The following is a 19,997-nucleotide window of genomic DNA, read 5'->3' on the forward strand; positions in this document are numbered from 1 at the left end:
ACGTGCCTCTTGCTCGCTTTGTCGTTTGTCGTTCTGAACCTTGGACACAGAGGACAACCGAAGAGCGATGGTGTGATGGTTGTTCTGCGAAAAGTAGCTCCTTCTGATATGATGGAGAAATGCCTCTGAGGGGGGGGGGGGGAAAGTCTATTAATTCACTGTTAATCTAAAGTAGTATTCCAGACGATGATGTTGGATGCAATACAAAGTACAAGCATCTACACCGGAATTGTATATTATATTGTGTATTTTTATTGAGCTCTCCAATGAATATTATCTCCAATGTAAAAATAAAGTGGTGTAAATAGGCGGCTTAATCCCAATATCAACCTCCTCTTCCTCAGAACAATATTTCTTATTTTCCTCCAAGAACCCCAGTTTGAGAACCATGGATCTACACAATTCAAGGCAAAGTGTAAACAGGATTCAGTCATTATCTGTCTCTTATCGCTGGCTACTTCCCATGTAAGGGACCAGTACTTCTGCATCTGTATAAGTGCCATCCTTTGTGACTGTTTTGTTTACTCTTTATAGTCCCAAGACAGGGCACATCCTTTATTTTAACGCACCCATGCAACATAAATGACAGCTTTTCCTTGTGGATACACAGCCCTATCCAAAGCAGCAACTCCAATTATTATTGAACAGCCTAAATCTGCTTTTCAAACATTTTATACCAAGTACCACGTTAAAATACCATGGTGTAAATAGGCCCTGCTCTCTTCAGCATCCTCCTCTTCCTCATAATTCATACATTAGTATCGTAGAATTAGACTGATATGTACACGAAGAAATATTAACGAACACAATCAAGAATAAACACATACTGACATTTACATTGATGTATACAGCGAAGCGACATGACAACTGAGACGTACATACCTTAATACCGGCCATAGCCTCGTTTTTCCACATTCAACACAACTTTATCGAATCATACTGTGGTTGTTATTAATTAAGGCCGAAATTCCCCGCAAAGAAAAGGGTTGTCCTTTTCCTTAAACACGGGGAAAGTTATACAATCATGAGCTTTTACTGCAGGAAGAAGTTCCGCTTTCCACCATCTTGAATGAAGCCAAGTCGTCGAAGTGAAGTCTTATTTTGTTTCATTTCCGGCAGCCGAAGAGGCCAATATCGCCCTCTTCCGGTCACTTTTAATACAGTTAACTCCAATGAAATAGAGCAAAGCCAATGAAGATGAGATTGTTTCATACAAAAAGGAACCCACACGTGAGCGTTTGAAGACACTATGGCATTAAATCTGATTAAAAACTGTCATAACAAATGAATAAATGGGAAGGGTCCATGTGGTGGCTTCCAAATAAACAAACAAACGTTTACACTCCTCGCCGCTGGGTGGCGGTAATGCGCCGACACGTAGAAAAAGAGACGGCCGCTGGTAAACAGATGACGTCATCAACCCGCGGCGGCCGGCGAGCCATTTCCTCTCCACGGCGGCGGTGCGATGGAGGCGTGCTACACTTCAGACGTGACACTGAGAGAGTTTGGCTGCGAACACAACTTACTTTCTCGACCGGACGGTTCGGCGTCTTTCGTCCAAGGTAACGACAGAAGAAACACACGGGCTAGAGTTTGAAAACACCCCAAAAACAGCTATAACCTGTATACCGAACCGAACCGAACCTAGCTAGCTACAACCTGTCTGCCTGTCCATCTATGGGACGACACCGATATCGGTCCTATACTGTTATTTTACACCATAAGTTTATGGTGTAAAATAACAGTATATTATGGCATAAAATGTTTATGTTTATGCCATAAACGTTTGAATGTTTATGGCATAAACACAAACATTTAAGCAAAAAGCATCAACATATAGGTCAATTAATTGTCTAGATACATATGGAGGGCCCAGAGCTAATAAAATAAAAATATCATAACCAATCAACACTAGAAAAACTGTAAATGCAAAAATATAAGCAAAAAAAAATAAGACATAGGGAAAAATATAAACACTTGTGCTCTGTCGCTCCAATCTGCATGTTGTGTCTCCACTGCAAGTACATATCTTAAGGGAGAATAGTGTATAAACTATATATTAAATACATTGAACAATATTAGCAAAAAACAAACAAACATTAAGATAAATTCATTTAAATGTCTGTATACACATGCAGGGTCCAGAGCTAAAACAAGAACATAAACAATCCCCTTTGACTGGAGGTAAAAGGAGGAAAAATTTGTTATTTTTAGTTCATGATTCACTATGTGTTCAAAATAACATTTGAATGATTAAATTCATATAATTGCTCAACTTAAATAAATCAATGATATAAATCAACACCGAATAAACACTTGCTCTTTCTCTCCGATCTGCATGTTGTGTCTGCACTGCAGTACATTTCTTAAGGGAAAATAGTGTATAAATTATGCTTAAACTAGATAACAAATACATAAAATAGGATATGGAGAAAATGACACTTTTTCAAATAAACTGCAATTATCCAGTTTATTGTAACTATTGGTTCCAAGTTCGATCCGTACACTAGATATTTGGCCCATCATCCTCACCTATAGCTGCATCTGGCTATTCAAAAAAACAAAAAGTATCTTGAAATGACTTGAAATTTTCCATAATAATAGTCACCATCGCCCTGAACAAGGATCAGTTGAATATTTGCTTAATATTTCTTAAGGAATAATTTAAATGAATTTTTGAAATTGAAGAAATTATCCATTTGCCCCGATGCACTGTGACAGCGAGGTGAATTTTTTCATAAAAACAAAAAGTATCTTGAAAAGACTTGAAATGTCCTATCATTATAGTCGGCATCGCCCTGAACAAGGATCCATTGAAAATATTTGCAAACGTCTTAAGGAATAATTTTAATGAATTTTTTAAATTGAGGAAATTATCATTGTTATAGTCTGTATGATGTGGTTCGAAAAAGGTTTTTGTTGAATAATGACCTCTTGTGTTCTTATCTGAAGGAGACACGAGTGTGTATGCAGGAGTGTACGGACCAGCTGAGGTCAAAGTCAGCAAAGAGATCTATGACCGGGCGACACTGGAGGTGTTGATACAGCCTAAAGTGGGATTACCAAGTGAGTTGTTTTCTTATCCTATGTTTGTTAGCAGTTTAATTGTCTCATATCTATCTCATCTATTATTTAAAGTCATACTCACAACACTTAAAACAATGTAATGGGGGTATTAACATTTAATATTTAATGTTTTGTTTGGCAGGATACTGTAGTTACAAAGCAGTGTCAATATACAGAAATAATACATGTTTCAAGAAACTTGTCTTTGGGAAATCAGTCAACATTTTGGACTATTATTGACATCCGCCAGGAGGTATTATGTCATCGCCTGAGTTTCTTTGTCTACCTGACTTTTAGCAACATAACTCAAAAAGTCACAGACGGATTCGGATGAAATTTTCAGGAAATATCTGCAATGGGACCAAGAACAAATGTTAACATTTTGGGCATGATCTCCGAGTGCTTTCCCAGTTTTATTTATTGTTTTTATTTATTATTTTTCCTCTTTGCTTATTATGTTCAAAAGCTGTTATATCACAACAGACCACAAGGTGGAGTAGGTCAGCCAGTAGTAAACAAACAATGACTTTTATTATCCATGAGTCTGTGCGTTATTTTCTCAATTAAAAGTAGGTTTTCTAAGAAGCTACACTCAAACACTCAAGCCAATGAATCAATAATCAAAATATTTAGTGATTATTTCAGTAACTGATGAACTGCTGCAGACCTACATATGTGTGTTTGTCTCTGTCCCAGCTGTACGAGAGCGATCGCAGGAACAGTGCGTACGAGAAACCTGCGAGGCGTCTCTGCTCCTGACGCTTCACCCTCGCTCCTCCCTCACCCTCGTTCTCCAGGTGTTGCACGACGACGGCTCGGTATCCTTCCGCTAAAAAGCTCTAGCTTGACCTGCTCTGTGCTGTAATGAATGAGTAATGAGACGTTCCGCTCACAGCGTCCCTTCTTCCTTAACCTGTTCTCCATCCAGCTCTTGTCTTGCTTTTTGAACGCAGCCTGCATGGCTCTCATGGACGCCGGTCTGCCCATGAGCTGCCTCTTCTGTGGAGTGACGTGTGCCATCAGTGCAGACGGTCAGATCGTCACAGACCCCACTGCTGCTCAGGAAAAGGTCAGTCTGATACTCACGCGACTGTTAAAGCGTCAGCTTTTCTTTTCTGAATGCCTTTTAAAGAGCACACGTTGAAAAATGGCTTTGAGGAACCACATATTTGTAGACGATGAACTTTAAAACATCAGTTTCATTGTGGTTAAATTTCAATTTATTTCCTTCCATATCAAATCAAACAGTTTTATTTTGAAATTCTATGAAATATAATTTTAAATATTATTATTTTGATATCTTTTTTCACCTGCCCGGCCCCCTACTGACCAAACTAGACACTCAGTGTCAGAGCCCCCCGATCTAAAGCCTCATCACTGCTAAAATGTTGATTTCAATGGAAGATAAAATAATTGTACTTAATTTTTCAATCATCCAAATGTATGAACTATTCTTTTTCACTACCCCATAATGAGTGTTTTATATTTTTGAGAGCTGCAACAAGCGACTTCACTAGGGTATCCATGGGGTCTTAAAAAGTCTTAAATCCAATAATATGAATTTAAGGCCTTAAAATGTCTTAAATTCTCCTAAAATCTCATAAAAGGTCTTAAATACAATTTCGAAAGGTCTTAAAAATCTATTAACGTTACTTTTATTTAAAACATGCATAAACTTCAGTCTCGCTTTTATCAAGCACTACTAGCTAGTGTGCTGTGCGCGCTGCTGTGTGTTGCAGCTTAGCATAGCAACGATGAAAACATAACGAAAGCCCACAGTTGAGCAGAATTGCTTGCATAAGATGGGTAAGTGCAAGTTCAAAGATCTGTGGCTCCAATTTTCCTTCATGTCTTTTGTACTTTTTTTGGCAGTGTGGATGTGAAATGGGTCTTAAATTGTATTCATTATGGTCATTAAAAGTCTTAAAAAGTCTTCAATTTGACTTGTTGAAACCTGCAGAGACCCTGTTTACCATTAAATGTTTTTATGATCTGTGCCTCGGGTCGAGATTTGTGCAAAGCGCGTGCTTTAGAAATGATAGAAGCAGGGTTCCTATGCAGCATGGAAAAGTATGGAATTTAATTTGAGTAATTTCCAGGTCTGGATAAGTACGGAAAAAAAGGGGGAAAAATATGGTAAAATGTTTGTGTTGTTTCCAGACTATTATCTCACTTTCTAAAGTTAAATATATTAATATATACAAATCAAAACAAGTTACTAACACAACATAGCCGACCTGTAGATGATATGAAACGAATCAAGCTAGCTGTAGAGTGGTGTCCAGTTACCATGGTTACTGTTACTGACTGTGATTCTCATATATTTATTATTTTCCATACATGTCGTCGAGCCAGCCACCTATTGTCGGCAGCGACAGCGTCATGGGTCGATGCAAGTTTCCCGAGGGCTGGCTTCATGAAAAATAAGTGAAGGATTTTAAAAACCATTTATTTACATAATAAGCATCTAATTGGTATTCAGATGTTTAATATTAACTGAAAAAAATCCCCCTGAGAAATCTGGGAATTTGAGTCTGGAAAAGTATGGAATTTTGAAATGGAAAATGTGTAGGAACTCTGTATAAGTCCAATTAAAGTGAAATAGAGTCATTATTAGGCGGATCAATGTAAAGTTGGGCTGTTTTCTCAGAGTAAACACTGTAAAAAAATAAAATAAAATCCTCTCTGTTCCTCTTGTTTCCAGGAAAGTCGAGCGTTGATGACCTTTGCAGTCGACAGCAGAGAACGCAAAGTGCTGATGTCAACAACCAAAGGATCGTTTTCAGTCCACGAGGTAAATATGCTTAATAATATCTTTTTAATTATTTAGATTATTTGTGGGTTTATTCTTTCTGTTTCTACACAGTGTCAACATCTTATTTTGTCTTCTCTTCCTCTCCAGCTGCAGCAGTGTATAGCAATCAGCCAGAAAGCGTCAGAGAAGCTGTTCCAGTTTTATCGGGACTCTGTGAGACGGCGATACTCCAAAAACCTCTGATTATGAATCAGCTATTTTCCTTTTTTTTTTTTTACTGATGTTATAATAAAATATTTACCTCAGACACGCGAGGACATTTGAAATAAAAAGAGCAGAAGATGAAAGTCAAACAAGTGCATTTATTAGGTGATTTCTTTTTTCATATTTACATTAAACACAAACGACGCGAACCAGGAAGTCTCTCGTGTCGTAATAAATCTCTTTTGCTGCCACCTTTTAACCTTTTATTGACTCGCTCCACTCACAATTTCCGGGCGACACTAAAGCGAGACAAAACCTGACCCAGACCCTGTTTTTAACGCCAGCGTGATCAGTCAAGGTCGTCCGTATCAAACACTCCTGTATAAATCTCTGAAGGTGGGGGAAACTTGGCTGTAACGACAACAAAAAGGGATTTTTCTATATTTAGATATATTTTTACGTGAAGGATTGTCGGACCATGTACGACATCACGCGTCAACCGCAGCTAGCGTCGCGTCAACCGTGATAAAACAGACAAGGTTTTTAACACAGAGGTGCGTCGTAGTGATCGTTATTGTTTACCAGCACAGTCATGTCATAATACACGCAAACAAAAAGCAATGCAGTGATTTAATATGGACTCTACAAAACTATACATCTACGTCATAGAAAGTGTCTACATTTACCTTATTATGGCCACTTTTGTTCAAAAATGAATGTGTTAACGGCACATTTAAGCGTTTTTTTTTTTTAATAATCTTCTGTCAAAGCTGCTCTCACAGTGATTCAGGACGCGGTGATTGAAGCTCAGAGCGACAAACGCACCATGCAGAATTCTGACGTGACCAAAAACAAACAGAGATTTTAATGACTCATGCAACTTTGTCAACTTTTTCCCCTCACTGTGTTCGTTTGTTTTCACACAATTTCAGGTAGAGAACCTGCACACTGCACAAAGCCACTTCCTGGAGGATTCCAATAGCAGAATCTCTATTTGTGGAGCAGCACATTCATTTCTATTTATGGAAAAGCTTACAACAGGATTTTCCTCCAGAGTTTCGTCCAATATTTTTTGGCACTTTTTCTTGCAGATCTGCAACTTCTATCTCGTATTATTTTCCTTACCAGCAATTTAAATGCAGAGCACCGTGTTAAAGGTATTTTTATATTGGAAGCCAGTGTTCACACCATGACGTTAGTCTTTCATATATATATATAATGTCTAAATATATATATACTTTATTTATTTTTGTGTGTTTCAACAAAAAAGATTCCCATTCAACTTCAGCAGTCTTTTCTGCAGGTGATTCGTGTAGAGTGTGTTCCTGCTGTGGGTCCTTCTCTCCAGGGGAATAGAATATTTCATCCGTTCATTCCATTATGGGTTTTAAAAAATAAAGCTCCGAGGAGCTATATATATAAAAAAAAAACTACCAGCAGCTTTCATCCTGCAAGCGACGTCGCTGGCCGAGGCTCTCCAACAGCAAAGTCCGTCAGGATTTAGCCACTGCACCGTCCTTGTTCTGACCTTCACCGTAAATCCCCCTCTCTCTCTCTCTTCTGCATCTCCCTCTGGCTCTCTGTCGTTTTATGACATCTAAAGTGTTTGTGTTTACATTTTCTCCCCCAGTTATTCTTAACACGTGACGTCGACGACTATAGCACAGATTTAAAGAAAAGCAGGTACTTTTAAAGCTACAGTGCGTAACTTTGGGTGATAACCGTTTGTTGTTTGTGGACACAATGTAACATTTGTTCACTTGAAAACAGGCTCTGGCGAGCAAAACTATCAGACCTGACTGATGGGAGCATCTGTGTGTATACAGCGCCAGTGTATTGTAGAGCTTAGATAGGGCCCAAAAAAATCAAGCCCGACCCGAGCCCGAGCCCGTGCACGTTGTGTCCGATCCCTACCCGACACATTAACCACGTCCTCCCGACAGCGGGAGCTTGTTGTACCTGCTGCCACAGGCTAATTTACAACAACAGAGCCGCTTCAATAAACGCAAATGTTGCATGGATGTATTATATGAACTGGATAGAGCACGACCCCCTTAGTTAATTCCTATGAAGCTGCTCACCCAGCGCATATGCCAAAAAAGTTTTTGACTTCCACGTTTATTTCCGGGTTATGGGGCCCATAGAGCATGCGCAGTAGTGTCACTACCATATAAAGATCTATGAAAGCCTGTGTCCATGTCTCGAGGCGTCTCTTTTACTATTGCGGTCAATGGGAAAATTGCTTTTGGGCTCCATGGGGTTTTCTGTTGCAGTACCCACAGTGGCCACCATGTAAAAATTGTCTTCAAGGCAGAGGGGGCGGTGCTCTATCCAGTTCATATTATACATCCATGATATGTTGCTAATGACGATACACTTCCTGGTTTTTAAACGATGCGTTCAAGGCCGCAGGTTTTTACACCGTCACACAATACGACGTGCTATAAAAAAACGCAAATGCTCGATCAAGGGCCCGACCCGGCCCGAGGATAGTGGCGGGAAATATCGGCCCGGGTCAGGCTCGGGCAGATAATCTAAACTCTAGTGTAGTGGCACTGTTGTTTGAGCATTTTTTCATGGGCGCTTCTTTGTGTTTTCAGTCGTGATCAAACCTTTTAGCAGCCGACGCGCTTTTCCACTATACACTTGTTGGCACAACTCTACTAGTTTTTTTTTTTTTTGGTTTCCAATTGGCGATAATACCTGGCACTTGGTGCTTATTTGGTACCTAAAATACTAAAATGTGACGTCGACAGACTGCCGGGCCACGCACTGATTGGTCAGAGAGCTTCATCACTGGAAGAGTCGCGAGCGCGACGTCCGACAAAAGAATCAAACGAAACGATGCCGGATTGTAGATCTGACTTTAAAATCCTGAAAACATGCGTTTATCGCCCACATTTAGCAAAGGACATTTCTGAAATCTTAATATTTAACAGTCACTTCTGAACGATTCTGTGAACAAATCTTTTTTTTAATGAACTGATTCTAATGAATCAGTTACGCTGAAAAACAAGCTCCTTACTGGTGACTAGTTTGTGTGTGTTTGTGTTGCAGATAAAACAACGTTTTCATGCAGCCGTGCTACGATGACTCCGCCCATTCCGGTATACTATAGTACTGAAAAAAATGACCCAAACCGTGTAGAGTTGTGCCGAGCCGTGCTGCAACTGTACCATGGAAAAGCACAAGATCTGAACTCAGCTACAGTAAGAAGTCTTGTGAAGCCGATTGACTTGATCAGAAATGTGTGGATACACAAACACTTAGGCCATGGGTGTCAAACTCTGGCCCACGGGCCTCATTTGGCCCTTGAGGCAATATCAAATTAACATTAGAGCTGGCCCACCGGTATTATACAGCGGCAATCGCGCTGAGTTTAGCCGGCGATTTGGCGACTTTGATGGTCAGTATAGCGGTATATTCAAATTTATTAGCTTGTGGAAAAAGTTAATGTTGATATTTACCTCAGAAGGCTGCAAATAGAAAAGAGGCATTCAATTTTTTATTTAAATTTTATTTGATATGCCATTGATATTTTTTAATTATTATTATTATTATTTGAAACTCGATTTTGCATGTCACTATAAAGTTATATAAGCCTTGCTTGTTCAATATTCAATGCAAAACTTGTTTGGGTCCCTATTAAAAGGTTAATTTGTTCAACCTTGGCCCGTGGCTTTGTTCAGTTTTAAATTTTGGCCCACTCGGTATTTGAGTTTGACACCCCTGACTTAGGCCCTGTTCCAATACCTCCCCGAACCCTTAATTTTTGCGTGTGTAGAGGTGAGCAAAGGGAATTGCGATTTTTGCCCTTATAATGAACCCTCAAAATGTAGTGAGCTCTGATGCTGGCTTAAACCGGAGTGGAAGATGAAATTACCCATGATGCTTTTCGAATTCAGCGAGCCGTCTGATTTTTTTTCGACAAAGATGGCGGCCACCGAGGAACAAATTTGTTGTAATATATTTCCGCAAATAAGCACTTTACAGTGTCGAAATGTGTCGGAATATGTTAGTTTGATATACATCCAAAAGTCCGTTGAGCTTTGAACACTAATGTCAGAAAATAACTGACGATTTATGGAAGCAGCTAGCTAATTAGCTAGCTAGCGACTATTTTCTGAGTGCCTCGAGAGCGTTTTCCCGTCGTGTAGAGCTACATACTTGTTAAATAGCTGCTAGCTAGCTCTGCTACATCTGGGTAGTTTTGTCAGTGTTTTGTGTTTTGTTTTACGTGATATAGCGTTTACGAGGACGGAGAAAAAAACGGCGTTGACGGGGGAAAAACAAACACAGCATCAACGCAACAGGCAACATCACAACAGCTGGATCCGCCGGCATTTTTCCAGAATGAAAATAGTAGCGCGCTCCACCGGTAGAATTGTCAACATGTGACGTCGGTTAGCACGTTCGCTACGTTCACTACGCTAATTTGCATGTAGTGGTGTCCCAATTCCATAGGGAAGTCACTTTAGGTTGAGGGCACTGAAAACCAAGTGGAAATTTTAAGGAGGAAGTATTGGGACAGGGCCTTAAACACTTAAAAGTTAACGCACTATAGCTTTAAGACCTTGTGTGGCAATAAATAACACTTAAAGACAGAAACTTGACTGCTGTAATGTTCAGCGATTCTTTCTTCTTGTGCAAGGAACGTTCCTCCGAGTTTGACCTGATCCACTTTAGACGATTTAGTGATGATGATTCTCCTCATGTTTGTTATCGAGACAAAAAAAAAAGACCCAGGCTATTTTACAGGTGATGAGGCGTGGACAAACGAGAGTGGACCCTCCTCGTGGCGCCCCCTTATGGCGGTTTCCCCGACAGGTAGGAGATGAGCGCGGCGATGGCGCAGATGTACGTGATGATTCCGAAGACGATGGAGAGCACCGAGAGCCACAGAGCCTGCCGCGACGCCGCGTTGGCCCCGTGAAAATCCCCCTGAGCCGCCGCCTTGTTGGTCTGAGAAATGGAGGCGAGAGACGGAGAGAAAGAGCGGAGTGAGATAAGGATTAGAGTCATGGCAGGGTGGAGGCAGAGGAAGCAGCATTTGTCATCATTTGTCAGCGTCCTCCGTGGCCTACGCTTTCCTCTTCCACTCATTCCCGATCACAAGCTAAACCCACATTACGCTCCGTCTCTGAATTACACCCCCAACGTTTGTGCCTCATTCATCACTTTCCCGCCCCGTCCTCGTCTTTGACCTCTGTTTTCAGTAGCACTCAACACTATTGGAAATCTATCACCTTCGGGGCTCCTTGTTATGACTCTAATTAAACCTTAACGAAGGCTATTGATCTGATCGGAAAGGCCTTTGCATTTTTCGCTGCCAGTTAGCTTTGTAGCTTTGCGTTAATAGGATTTTTTTTTTTGAAAAAACCCCCTCAGCAGTGCTGGAACTATAGGCCTCTGGTGACCGGAGATAGAGGTGTTTTATTTTTGCACACTGCCAGTGCTAACAGTGAGCGATGAGATGGTTTAGTCCAGGGCTCTAAAAGTCAAATGACCTGGGGGCCAATGAGGATCTATTGTGGTCAAGAGGGGGCCGGCCTAGAGAACAGAAAGTGGGGAAAAAAAACAACTGTTCACAATATTTTGTGTCATGATATCACACGTATACTTAAAGGTGCATTATGTAATAAATCTAAAGCAACTGGCCATAAATAATGTTCATATCACAAACTGAACTCACCAACAACAACAAGACAAAATATTTGCCGGCCCGAAGCCCCTGTGGGGCCCGAAGCCCCTGTGGGGCCCCTGTGTTACTGCCAATAATAATGATTATCGATCATTCACACACCTACTATACTAAAGGTATTCTACTTATTCTACTCCGTCACGAATATGAATACACTTGCAAAACTAAATGTGAGAACTTTTTGTTGCATGGACACGAGATTTGCAAACTTACAGAAAAATCTTTCAAATAATATTTGGCAAAATCAGCAACTCCCCCTACTGGCGACACAGAGAATCAATACATAAAACCAAACGGTTTATAAATAAAATATTAATCCATGAAATGAAAATCTAAAAATCTGCACAATCTTTTGGGGGGATTCAAAATACACTCCTGTAATACAAATGTTTGACTTGTATGTAAAACTATGTAAAAACTGTGAAAAAGCTTTGGTAAAAAAATGGGGGGAACAATTCAAAATAAACTACAGCAATCCAATTTTTTTTTGGAGTTAATTGCTCATTGTTCAGCCACAACAAATGGTAATAAATACATTTTATTATGTTTAAACTCGTAAAAAAAACATGAAGTGTGTGTACCTTCTGTGAAAGGTAGAACGCAGCGATGCCCAGAGGCCAGAAGCAGCAGAGCATGGAGAAAAAAGCCAGACCCAGATAGTCCTGAGGGATCATCAGAGGGAAGTTACTGTCGCTGTCTGTGTCACTGAAGTCATCGATGGACGAGTCCTGGGATTTAAAAACAGAGCTGAGGTCAGAGAGTGTGTCACAAACACAATATGACTCACTCACGGTGGCTGAAATCTGTCTTTGAGATGTTTTACAAGGGATGAAATGGAGAAAAAATCTAATTTCCTTTTTCTTTGCAGCCACAGTAAAATGTTAGGCTCTTAGGTCAACGAAGAACAAGCATCTCATTTGAAACCAGGGCCGTTTCTAGCTGTTTGGGGGCCCTATGTGAGATACTATTTGGGGGGGCCCTATTTTTTCAAAATGTCACGTTTCTCTCCAGACGCATACGTCCGTTTTGATGACATTGTATTTTGTGTCCTGTTATTCTCATCACTTCAGTGGAAGGTGGGCGGCTGTCAATCATGTAACTTACCACATGACAGCCCAGCCCAAAGGGGATTTTTACCTGATTAACCCACGAACACTTTACACGCTTTGCAAAATATATGCATAATGAATGCATGCAATACATGCAAATAAAGACAGGTACTTTTAATTCTCAAAAAATCATAAAATATGAGTCTGAACTTGCAGTTTGGGGGGCCCACTGGTGGCTGCGGGGCCCTATGCAGCTGCATAGTCCGCATATAGCAAAGAAACGGCTCTGTTTGAAACCAATGTCTTTGTTTGATAACCTCTTCATCCTCCATATGCAGTAGTTGCATTGTCCACCAGAGGGCTTTGGCCCACACTGTATTTATATTCCACAACAAATGGAACTCCCTCATTAAGACAGTGTGACTGAATGGGGTTAGCGTGGATGTGGAAAAGCTCTGTTGACTTGCTGACAATCCATGATTAATGCAACATGATGAAACGGTTGCATATTCGGCCTGACTCTGCATCTGCCTCCCCCCCCGCCCGTCACTACCTCACTGCTTCTGCTTATTGTGCGTTCTCCAAAGATCCTCCTGTAACAGTGGAGCAAAGTATTTAAACACAAGTGCTAATCTACGATATAATTACAAAAAAACAATTGTTTCATTTGACGCCATTGGATACATACATTTGACGCCTCTGCTCTACATGGACGTCAGTAATCTAATCTAATGTGACATTGTTCAGATTATGATTACATGAGCTTCCATTTTTATTCCTTATGACACGCTAAACTCTAGTAGGACCTATATTCTGATTAAATTAAATTAAGACTTTTATTGTTCCTCAGGAATTTGGTTTGCAGTGGACGGCAGTGACATTCCTGCCACCTGGAAACAAAGGAAATGTTTAATCTGTTTCTCTGTCAACCCTGACGTGAACCTGTAATCTCTGCATCTCCTCTGTGAGGATAAACTCATTGCTCTATGAGTTGTCTAAAAACACCAAAAACAGAAACAGTAAAAACACATTCTTTCCCCATGTGTCCCCCTTGTGTTTGAAGATCAAGCACACACTGACTCTGGATCTGCTTTATAATGTGGGTCACTCCTCCTTCACACAGGTGCTCACAATCACAGCAATCGACCTCCGCCTGTTGTTTTGCGAGGGCGAAAACTTTATATTTGACATTTTAACATAGATATAAAAAACAGGACAAACATTTTAGGTCATATTCAATGTTAAGTCCATGTGGTTAAAATGTCGGTTAAAAGTTATCTCCTCTTTCTCAATGTTATTATAGCTAAAAGGTATTTTATGACACACCCAGTAAAGTTGTGACATTGTCTGCACGTTCACTAGGAATTATTTCTTTTTTTAAATAATGGTAATATTGTGATTTTTATGTTTTTTTTTTTTTTTTAGAAACACTGACCGATTGTTTGCTCGCTCACAACAGGTGGAGGTTAATTGTCGGTGATTGTGAGCACATGTGTGGAGTAGGAGTGGCCGAGGTTATAAATCAGTGCCAGTGTCACAGTGTTTCTGCTCTTAAAGAAGGGCTGAGGGTTGAAATGTCATTGTGGGACTCCTTTTTTTTTTTTTTTTTTTTTTAAAACAAGTCAAAGGAAACTATTACTGAAACTGGAACGCTCCAAATGTCTCTGGCCAAAACAGTGACTTAGGAGACTGCAGTGTTTTCATGCTTTTGTTCAAACTCCATTCCATTCCAAACGACAACAACTCTCTCTCTACTTGCTACTGCACTGGATCACAGTGTCTTACATTCACATCAACACTGAGAACTGGGAGTGACGATAGACGCAGACGGCATTTTTCCCGGTCATTAACAGGGAAAAATTAAAACATTTTTGACAAGAGTGACAGCCGAAGAAATTTGTGAGGTTGGAAGTTTAACTTAAAGGTGCCATATGTAAGAATGTGGCCAAAAACGGTTACTACATTCAAATTCAAAATACCGAGGTCTTTTAGGTTTCGTTTTCTGACCTAACTGGCAACCTGTGGTTGCTCGGCAGCTGAGACTCTACCGACTGCAGTGATTGGTAGACGCGGTAGGTGGCGCCACATGCCAAAACATGATTTGCAGTCTGCAAAATGTTTTTTTTAATGCAAATATTTTGTCTGTACTGTTGTAGTTGGTGAGTTCAGTTTGTTATATGAACATTATTCCTGAGTCTCTGTGACGTATTAGGAGGATTTTACGGCCAGTTGCTTTTGATTTATTACATAATGCACCTTTAAGTGGTCGTTTCAGGTTGAAACCGCGATAAGGAACTACAATCGCCACCGTTAGCCACTGATGTTTACCTGAGCTACACTGGGGTTCACGTCTGACCCGACTGCAATCCATTTAAACTGGTTTACAAGCGATTGTAGGCAACGGAGGTGTTCAAATTTAGTTCCAAAAAGGTCCCATTATTATATCCTGTTTTTCCAAGTTAAACTATACTCAACAAAAATATGAACGCACAAACTTGAAATGGTGAACAAAAATAGAATGTCATGACATTTGCTCAGATTCTTGATGCATTTGTTTGGCTCAAACCCAGTAGTCCAGTGTCACTTGGCCACTCCTATTGACTACAATCTCAGATTAATATGCGTGACCAGTACACAGACACACTTCTTATGGTCTGGTTTTCTGTTGCAGTACCCACAGTGGCCACCATGTAAAAATAAGTCTTCAAGGCAGAGGGGGTGGTGCTCTATCCAGTTCATATTATACATCCATGGTTAAAACTAAATACAGAAGCTATAAGGAAGTGCAATATAGAGGCAATCTGATGAAATCATCTATTTTTTTTACCCCCATTTTCATCAACTGTATAAGCACACCTGAGCAAAAAAGTACTTGAAATGTCTCAAAACTTCGCTTGGCTTGTTTTTATGAACAAAAATAAAAAGAATAACAGTCTCAGTGACCTATAAACACACACACACCGAGAATGACCATATAAGGAGCTGTGAAATAATCTCACAGCAATTTTCCAAGGGTGCGCCTGTGGCACGGAGCCATGTTTTATATTCATTTATTTGAATAGCCCTTTTAAAAGCGTGGTCATTATCTGATCGGGATACTGTGTCAGTCATTGTGCTGTGATGTGTCACGACTGAGAGTAAGATCTTCTGCTTCATTTACTATTAATCATTGTCACGAGTAAACTGGAACCGGGCTCGTCTTCTTCTTCTTTGGTGTTTCACAGCGTTTGATATTCATAACAATGCATTTAATCTCCGAGAACTTTTGCAGCTTCACCAGTTTAATAAAGTCTGGTTTGAGATCACGACAAGGTTTCCCTGCCACAGGCCTTCGCCTTCTGCATCAGCGCAGCAACCTTTCAGAATGAATGAAGGGAAAAACATAAGAATGTTTGTGCTGTTCTTTTGCCCTTGTTTCTGCACGTATCTTAACCCTCAATCTTAACCCTCAAGCTCAACCTTTAATCTTAACTGGCCCTCAAAACCAAGTGTTGAGGGTTATTTTGTCACTTAGAAATGGGACACCCCTTAAATGCAGATACGTCTTCAGACTGTAGGGGGCAGAATAACGCGAAAGCTGCGTCCAGTCTGTCAACTTCAAAAAAAGAAGAAAAAGAAGAACACATTTACGTCAGGATTATTTATTGCGATCCGTTTGTCAGTCAAGTTATTATGTTGTCAGTTAGTTATAAGATGATACTCGTACAAATACCACAACCACGGACATATTCAGCTGACAGTTACCACACACCACGGCTTATTGAAAAGTAAACCATAGCAAACGATCACTTGTCCGCACCGGCCGGCTATTGACAAAAGATCGTAAAATAAAAATAAATGTTACGCAACAATGACGTAAGTAATCCATAATATGGGCCTAAACTAAGATAATACAATGGTTTTCATCATTTTTATATCTCTATTAACAAAGAAAATACTTCATTTGTAGCGTACTCGTTTCGCTGCTTTCGGCGCCATCTTTCTTATGTGAAAACACGCAATGCATTCTGGGTAGCCCTTGCTCCCAAGGGTGGACTCGGAAAAATCTCAATATTGAGGGCGATACAGCCCTTAAACTTGGCCCTCAACTTAATTTTTCTGAGAATCTGGACAGCACTTGCACTAGAGGGAGCGCACATTTTTGAGATTGAGGGTTAAGCATGGAATTGGAATTCACCCTTTAAATTACTATAGGAGCGTCTTATTTGTGTCATTTACAGCATGTATGTCTTCACATTGATTCCCCAAAAACATCACATGACCAACATAAAGTTTTAAAAAAAGAAGAAGCTAATTTTCATTTCTCTCCAGGGTTGCCTTAGCTCGCTGATCTATGAAATAGACCTGGCATCCTCAGCATGGCGACTGCGCTGTCATCATTACCTGCGCGGCAGCAGGAGATGATGAGCTTTATGTAATCTGGCTTTTTAAGCGTTCACTTTGCTGCCTATAACCCTGAAATGCACCCGCTCGTATTATGTCTATTTTTAAGTTCCTCTCTCTCATTTACAGAATCTGTTCTGAGGATACGAGGAGTGTCGCCTCCATTTTTGGAGGTCGGCTGTGAGGAGATTTATGAGGAAATGAGTCAAATCAAAATAGCTTCTAATTATTTTAAAAAGCAATTTAGTCGTATACCGTATACACTCTTAGAAATAAAAGTGCTAAGTAGAACCATATAAGGTTATTTGGCTTGTCCTAATAGGAGAACCCTTTTTGGCTCCAGGTAGAACCTTTTTTATAAAGGTTCCACCTAGAACCCTTTTAAAACCCTTTATTCAGGAAAGGGGTTTTAAAGGGTTCTCTGGGTCAAAATGGTTCTTACCTGGAACCATTAGTGTTACTAAGAACCCTTGAAGCAAATGGTTCCAGATAGAACCTCAGCCCTTGTAGAAGAACCCTTTTGGAACCCTTATTTCTAAGAGTGTATAACAGTGGGGGAAGTCTGTGGTTTGGAAAACTCCCATTTTGAAGCCTCAAGATTCATGATTGGACAACATGACCATGCTTTATTGTCTATTTTCCTCAAAATAGGAACATCATCATTTACAAAATTCATGTCGTATTCTGTTGAAGACAAACTGAAACGAGTGGTTGAAGACCATTAACTCAGAAAATGTACATTTACAGACACTTTAAATCAGTCAATTAATAGGCTTTGATTCAAATGTCCTTTTTAATAATGAGTGGAGTCGCCCCCTAGTGGCTAACTTCTACTTCTGTCCAACCGCACTTCCCATGGGCTTCACATGTCAAACCAGACGACTACGTCCACTTTAATCTAAAGTTAATGTATTCAGGTAATCCTGAGTACACTTAAATAATTGCAAACTGAATATAGCCTCTCGGACTTTGAGGAATTATAATACAACATAGTTTGGTGTCAGGGCCCACGGTTGGTGTAGTGGTTAGCATTCTCGCCTCTGCAGCAAGAAGACCCAGGTTCCCGGATTCGAGCCCCGGTTGGAACAAGGGCCTTTCTGCAAGGAGTTTGCATGTTCTCCCTCGTGTGTGAGTGGGTGTTCTCCAGGTTCCTCCCACAGACCAAAAACATGCAATATGGGGAATTGGTCAAATTGGTCACTCTAAATCACATGTGTCAAACTCAAGGCCCGGGGGCCAGATGTGGCCCGCCACGTCATTTTATGTGGCCCGCGAGTGATTAATTGTCTTAAAAAGTCTTAAAAATCTGTGTTAAAATAGGTCTATGCTGCTTTAAGGCGTGCATTGACCATAAACTACATTTCCCACAATGCATGGCGATTGCGTTACACTCTTAGAAATAAACGTGATAAGTAGAACCATAACTATAAGTTTCTTCAGCCTGTCCTCATAAGAGAACCCTTTTTGGCTCCAGGTAGAAACTATTTATTAAGGTTCCACCTGAAACCCTTTTGGAGGGTTCCACCAAGCACCCTTTTAAAACCCTTTATTCAGGAAAGGGTTTTAAAGGGTTCTCTGGATCAAAATGGTTCTTACTGGAAGCACTAATTACCAAGAAGAAAGGGTTTTTCAGAAGCAAATGGTTCCAGGTAGAACCTCAGCCCTTGTAGAAGAACCGTTTTGGAACCCTTATTTCAAAGAGTGCACCTGCAAAGTGACGGCACCGCCACTAGATCGCAGTGTATCATTGTATCATACGACGAGGGAAATAAGTAATAAATACAGAAAGTTATTTATCAATATGTTACGGAGTAGTTACCTCTATTTTACATTATATTTGGTTACATTTAGTTACTTTTATTCTGTATGACAGCTACATCTGGCCCTTTGAGGGTAACTATTATGCTGATGTGGCCCTCAGTGAAAATGAGTTCGACACCCCTGCTCTAAATTGACCGTAGGCGTCGGAGTGTGAGTGAATGGTTGTTTGTCTCTATATGTGGCCCTGCGATGGACTGGCGAACTGTCCAGGGTGTGACCCCGCCTATCGCCCTATGTCAGCTGAGATAGACACAGCACCCCCCGTGACCCTCCGGTGGCGGATAAAGCGGTAGATGATGGATGGATGGATGGATGGATATTTTGGTGTTGGTGAAGTCTTACGTCAGAGTCGGGCAGCAGGTCGTCCTCGTCGTCCATGCTGTAGGACATGCTGTGGAAGTCCTGCGCCTCGGCCAGCAGCTTCCGCTCCAGCGTGGAGCCAGGCCGGATGTCCACAAAGGTGGTCTCCAGGTAGTCTTTGCTGAGCAGGGAGTCCGCGTGGCCCCAGATTGGAGCTGGCGGGTAAAAAGAGTCCAGCGTGCGAGGTAAGGAACACGGGTCCAGCAGCTGCTGCTGCTGAAGCTCGGGAGGATGTCCACAGTAGCCTCTCCATGCTAACGGAGGATAGGCTCGGTCCTCCTCGCACTTGACCAACATTCCCTTGTACAGAGCGGCCGGGGCCGGTCCAGTGCCGGGCCCCGGGCCTGGTGCGGACGCCCGGCTGTTGTTGGGATTTTCTCCCAGAAGAGGGTGCTCCAGCTCATCCAGATTCTCCATCCCGCTCGGGTTAATTCCAACCACACAAGCGGCCACCACATCAACAGCCCAGTGTAATCTGCAAATCGGTCTGCAGCTCGTCTCCCTGAAGAGCGTCCGGCGGGGCTTATGCAGAGGCAGCTGCTTCTCTACTGATAATCCATCTTAATCCTATTCTTTCATTTTTGACTTATCACAGGCCTTTGTCCAGAGGCCGACAACACGGGGGTGGGGGGCCAGGTTTATGAGAGCGAAAATGTCC

At 41.0% G+C, this 19,997-nt stretch overlaps 2 protein-coding genes across 2 annotated transcripts; one reads left to right on the forward strand and one right to left on the reverse strand.

Moving 5' to 3' along the window:
• The first annotated feature begins 1,404 nt into the window (after positions 1-1,404).
• Positions 1,405-6,145, forward strand: exosc5 (exosome component 5). Its single transcript, XM_083886142.1, is given in 7 exon segments — positions 1,405-1,419; positions 1,421-1,562; positions 2,953-3,066; positions 3,763-3,884; positions 3,995-4,135; positions 5,771-5,860; positions 5,969-6,145. Coding segments are annotated over 7 exon segments (717 nt in total). The 5' UTR covers positions 1,405-1,407; the 3' UTR covers positions 6,065-6,145.
• Positions 6,146-10,831: 4,686 nt separating this feature from the next.
• tmem91 (transmembrane protein 91) lies at positions 10,832-19,756 on the reverse strand (the record flags this gene model as incomplete). Its single annotated transcript, XM_083886581.1, has 3 exons — positions 10,832-10,987; positions 12,308-12,454; positions 19,322-19,756. 3 exons carry the CDS (start codon positions 19,754-19,756, stop codon positions 10,832-10,834), a joined length of 738 nt encoding a protein of 245 aa, XP_083742707.1.
• Between the last annotated feature and the right edge of the window lie 241 nt (positions 19,757-19,997).

The sequence above is a fragment of the Microchirus variegatus genome, assembly GCF_963457635.1.
Source record: "Microchirus variegatus genome assembly, chromosome: 3".
Classification (NCBI taxonomy): domain Eukaryota; kingdom Metazoa; phylum Chordata; class Actinopteri; order Pleuronectiformes; family Soleidae; genus Microchirus; species Microchirus variegatus.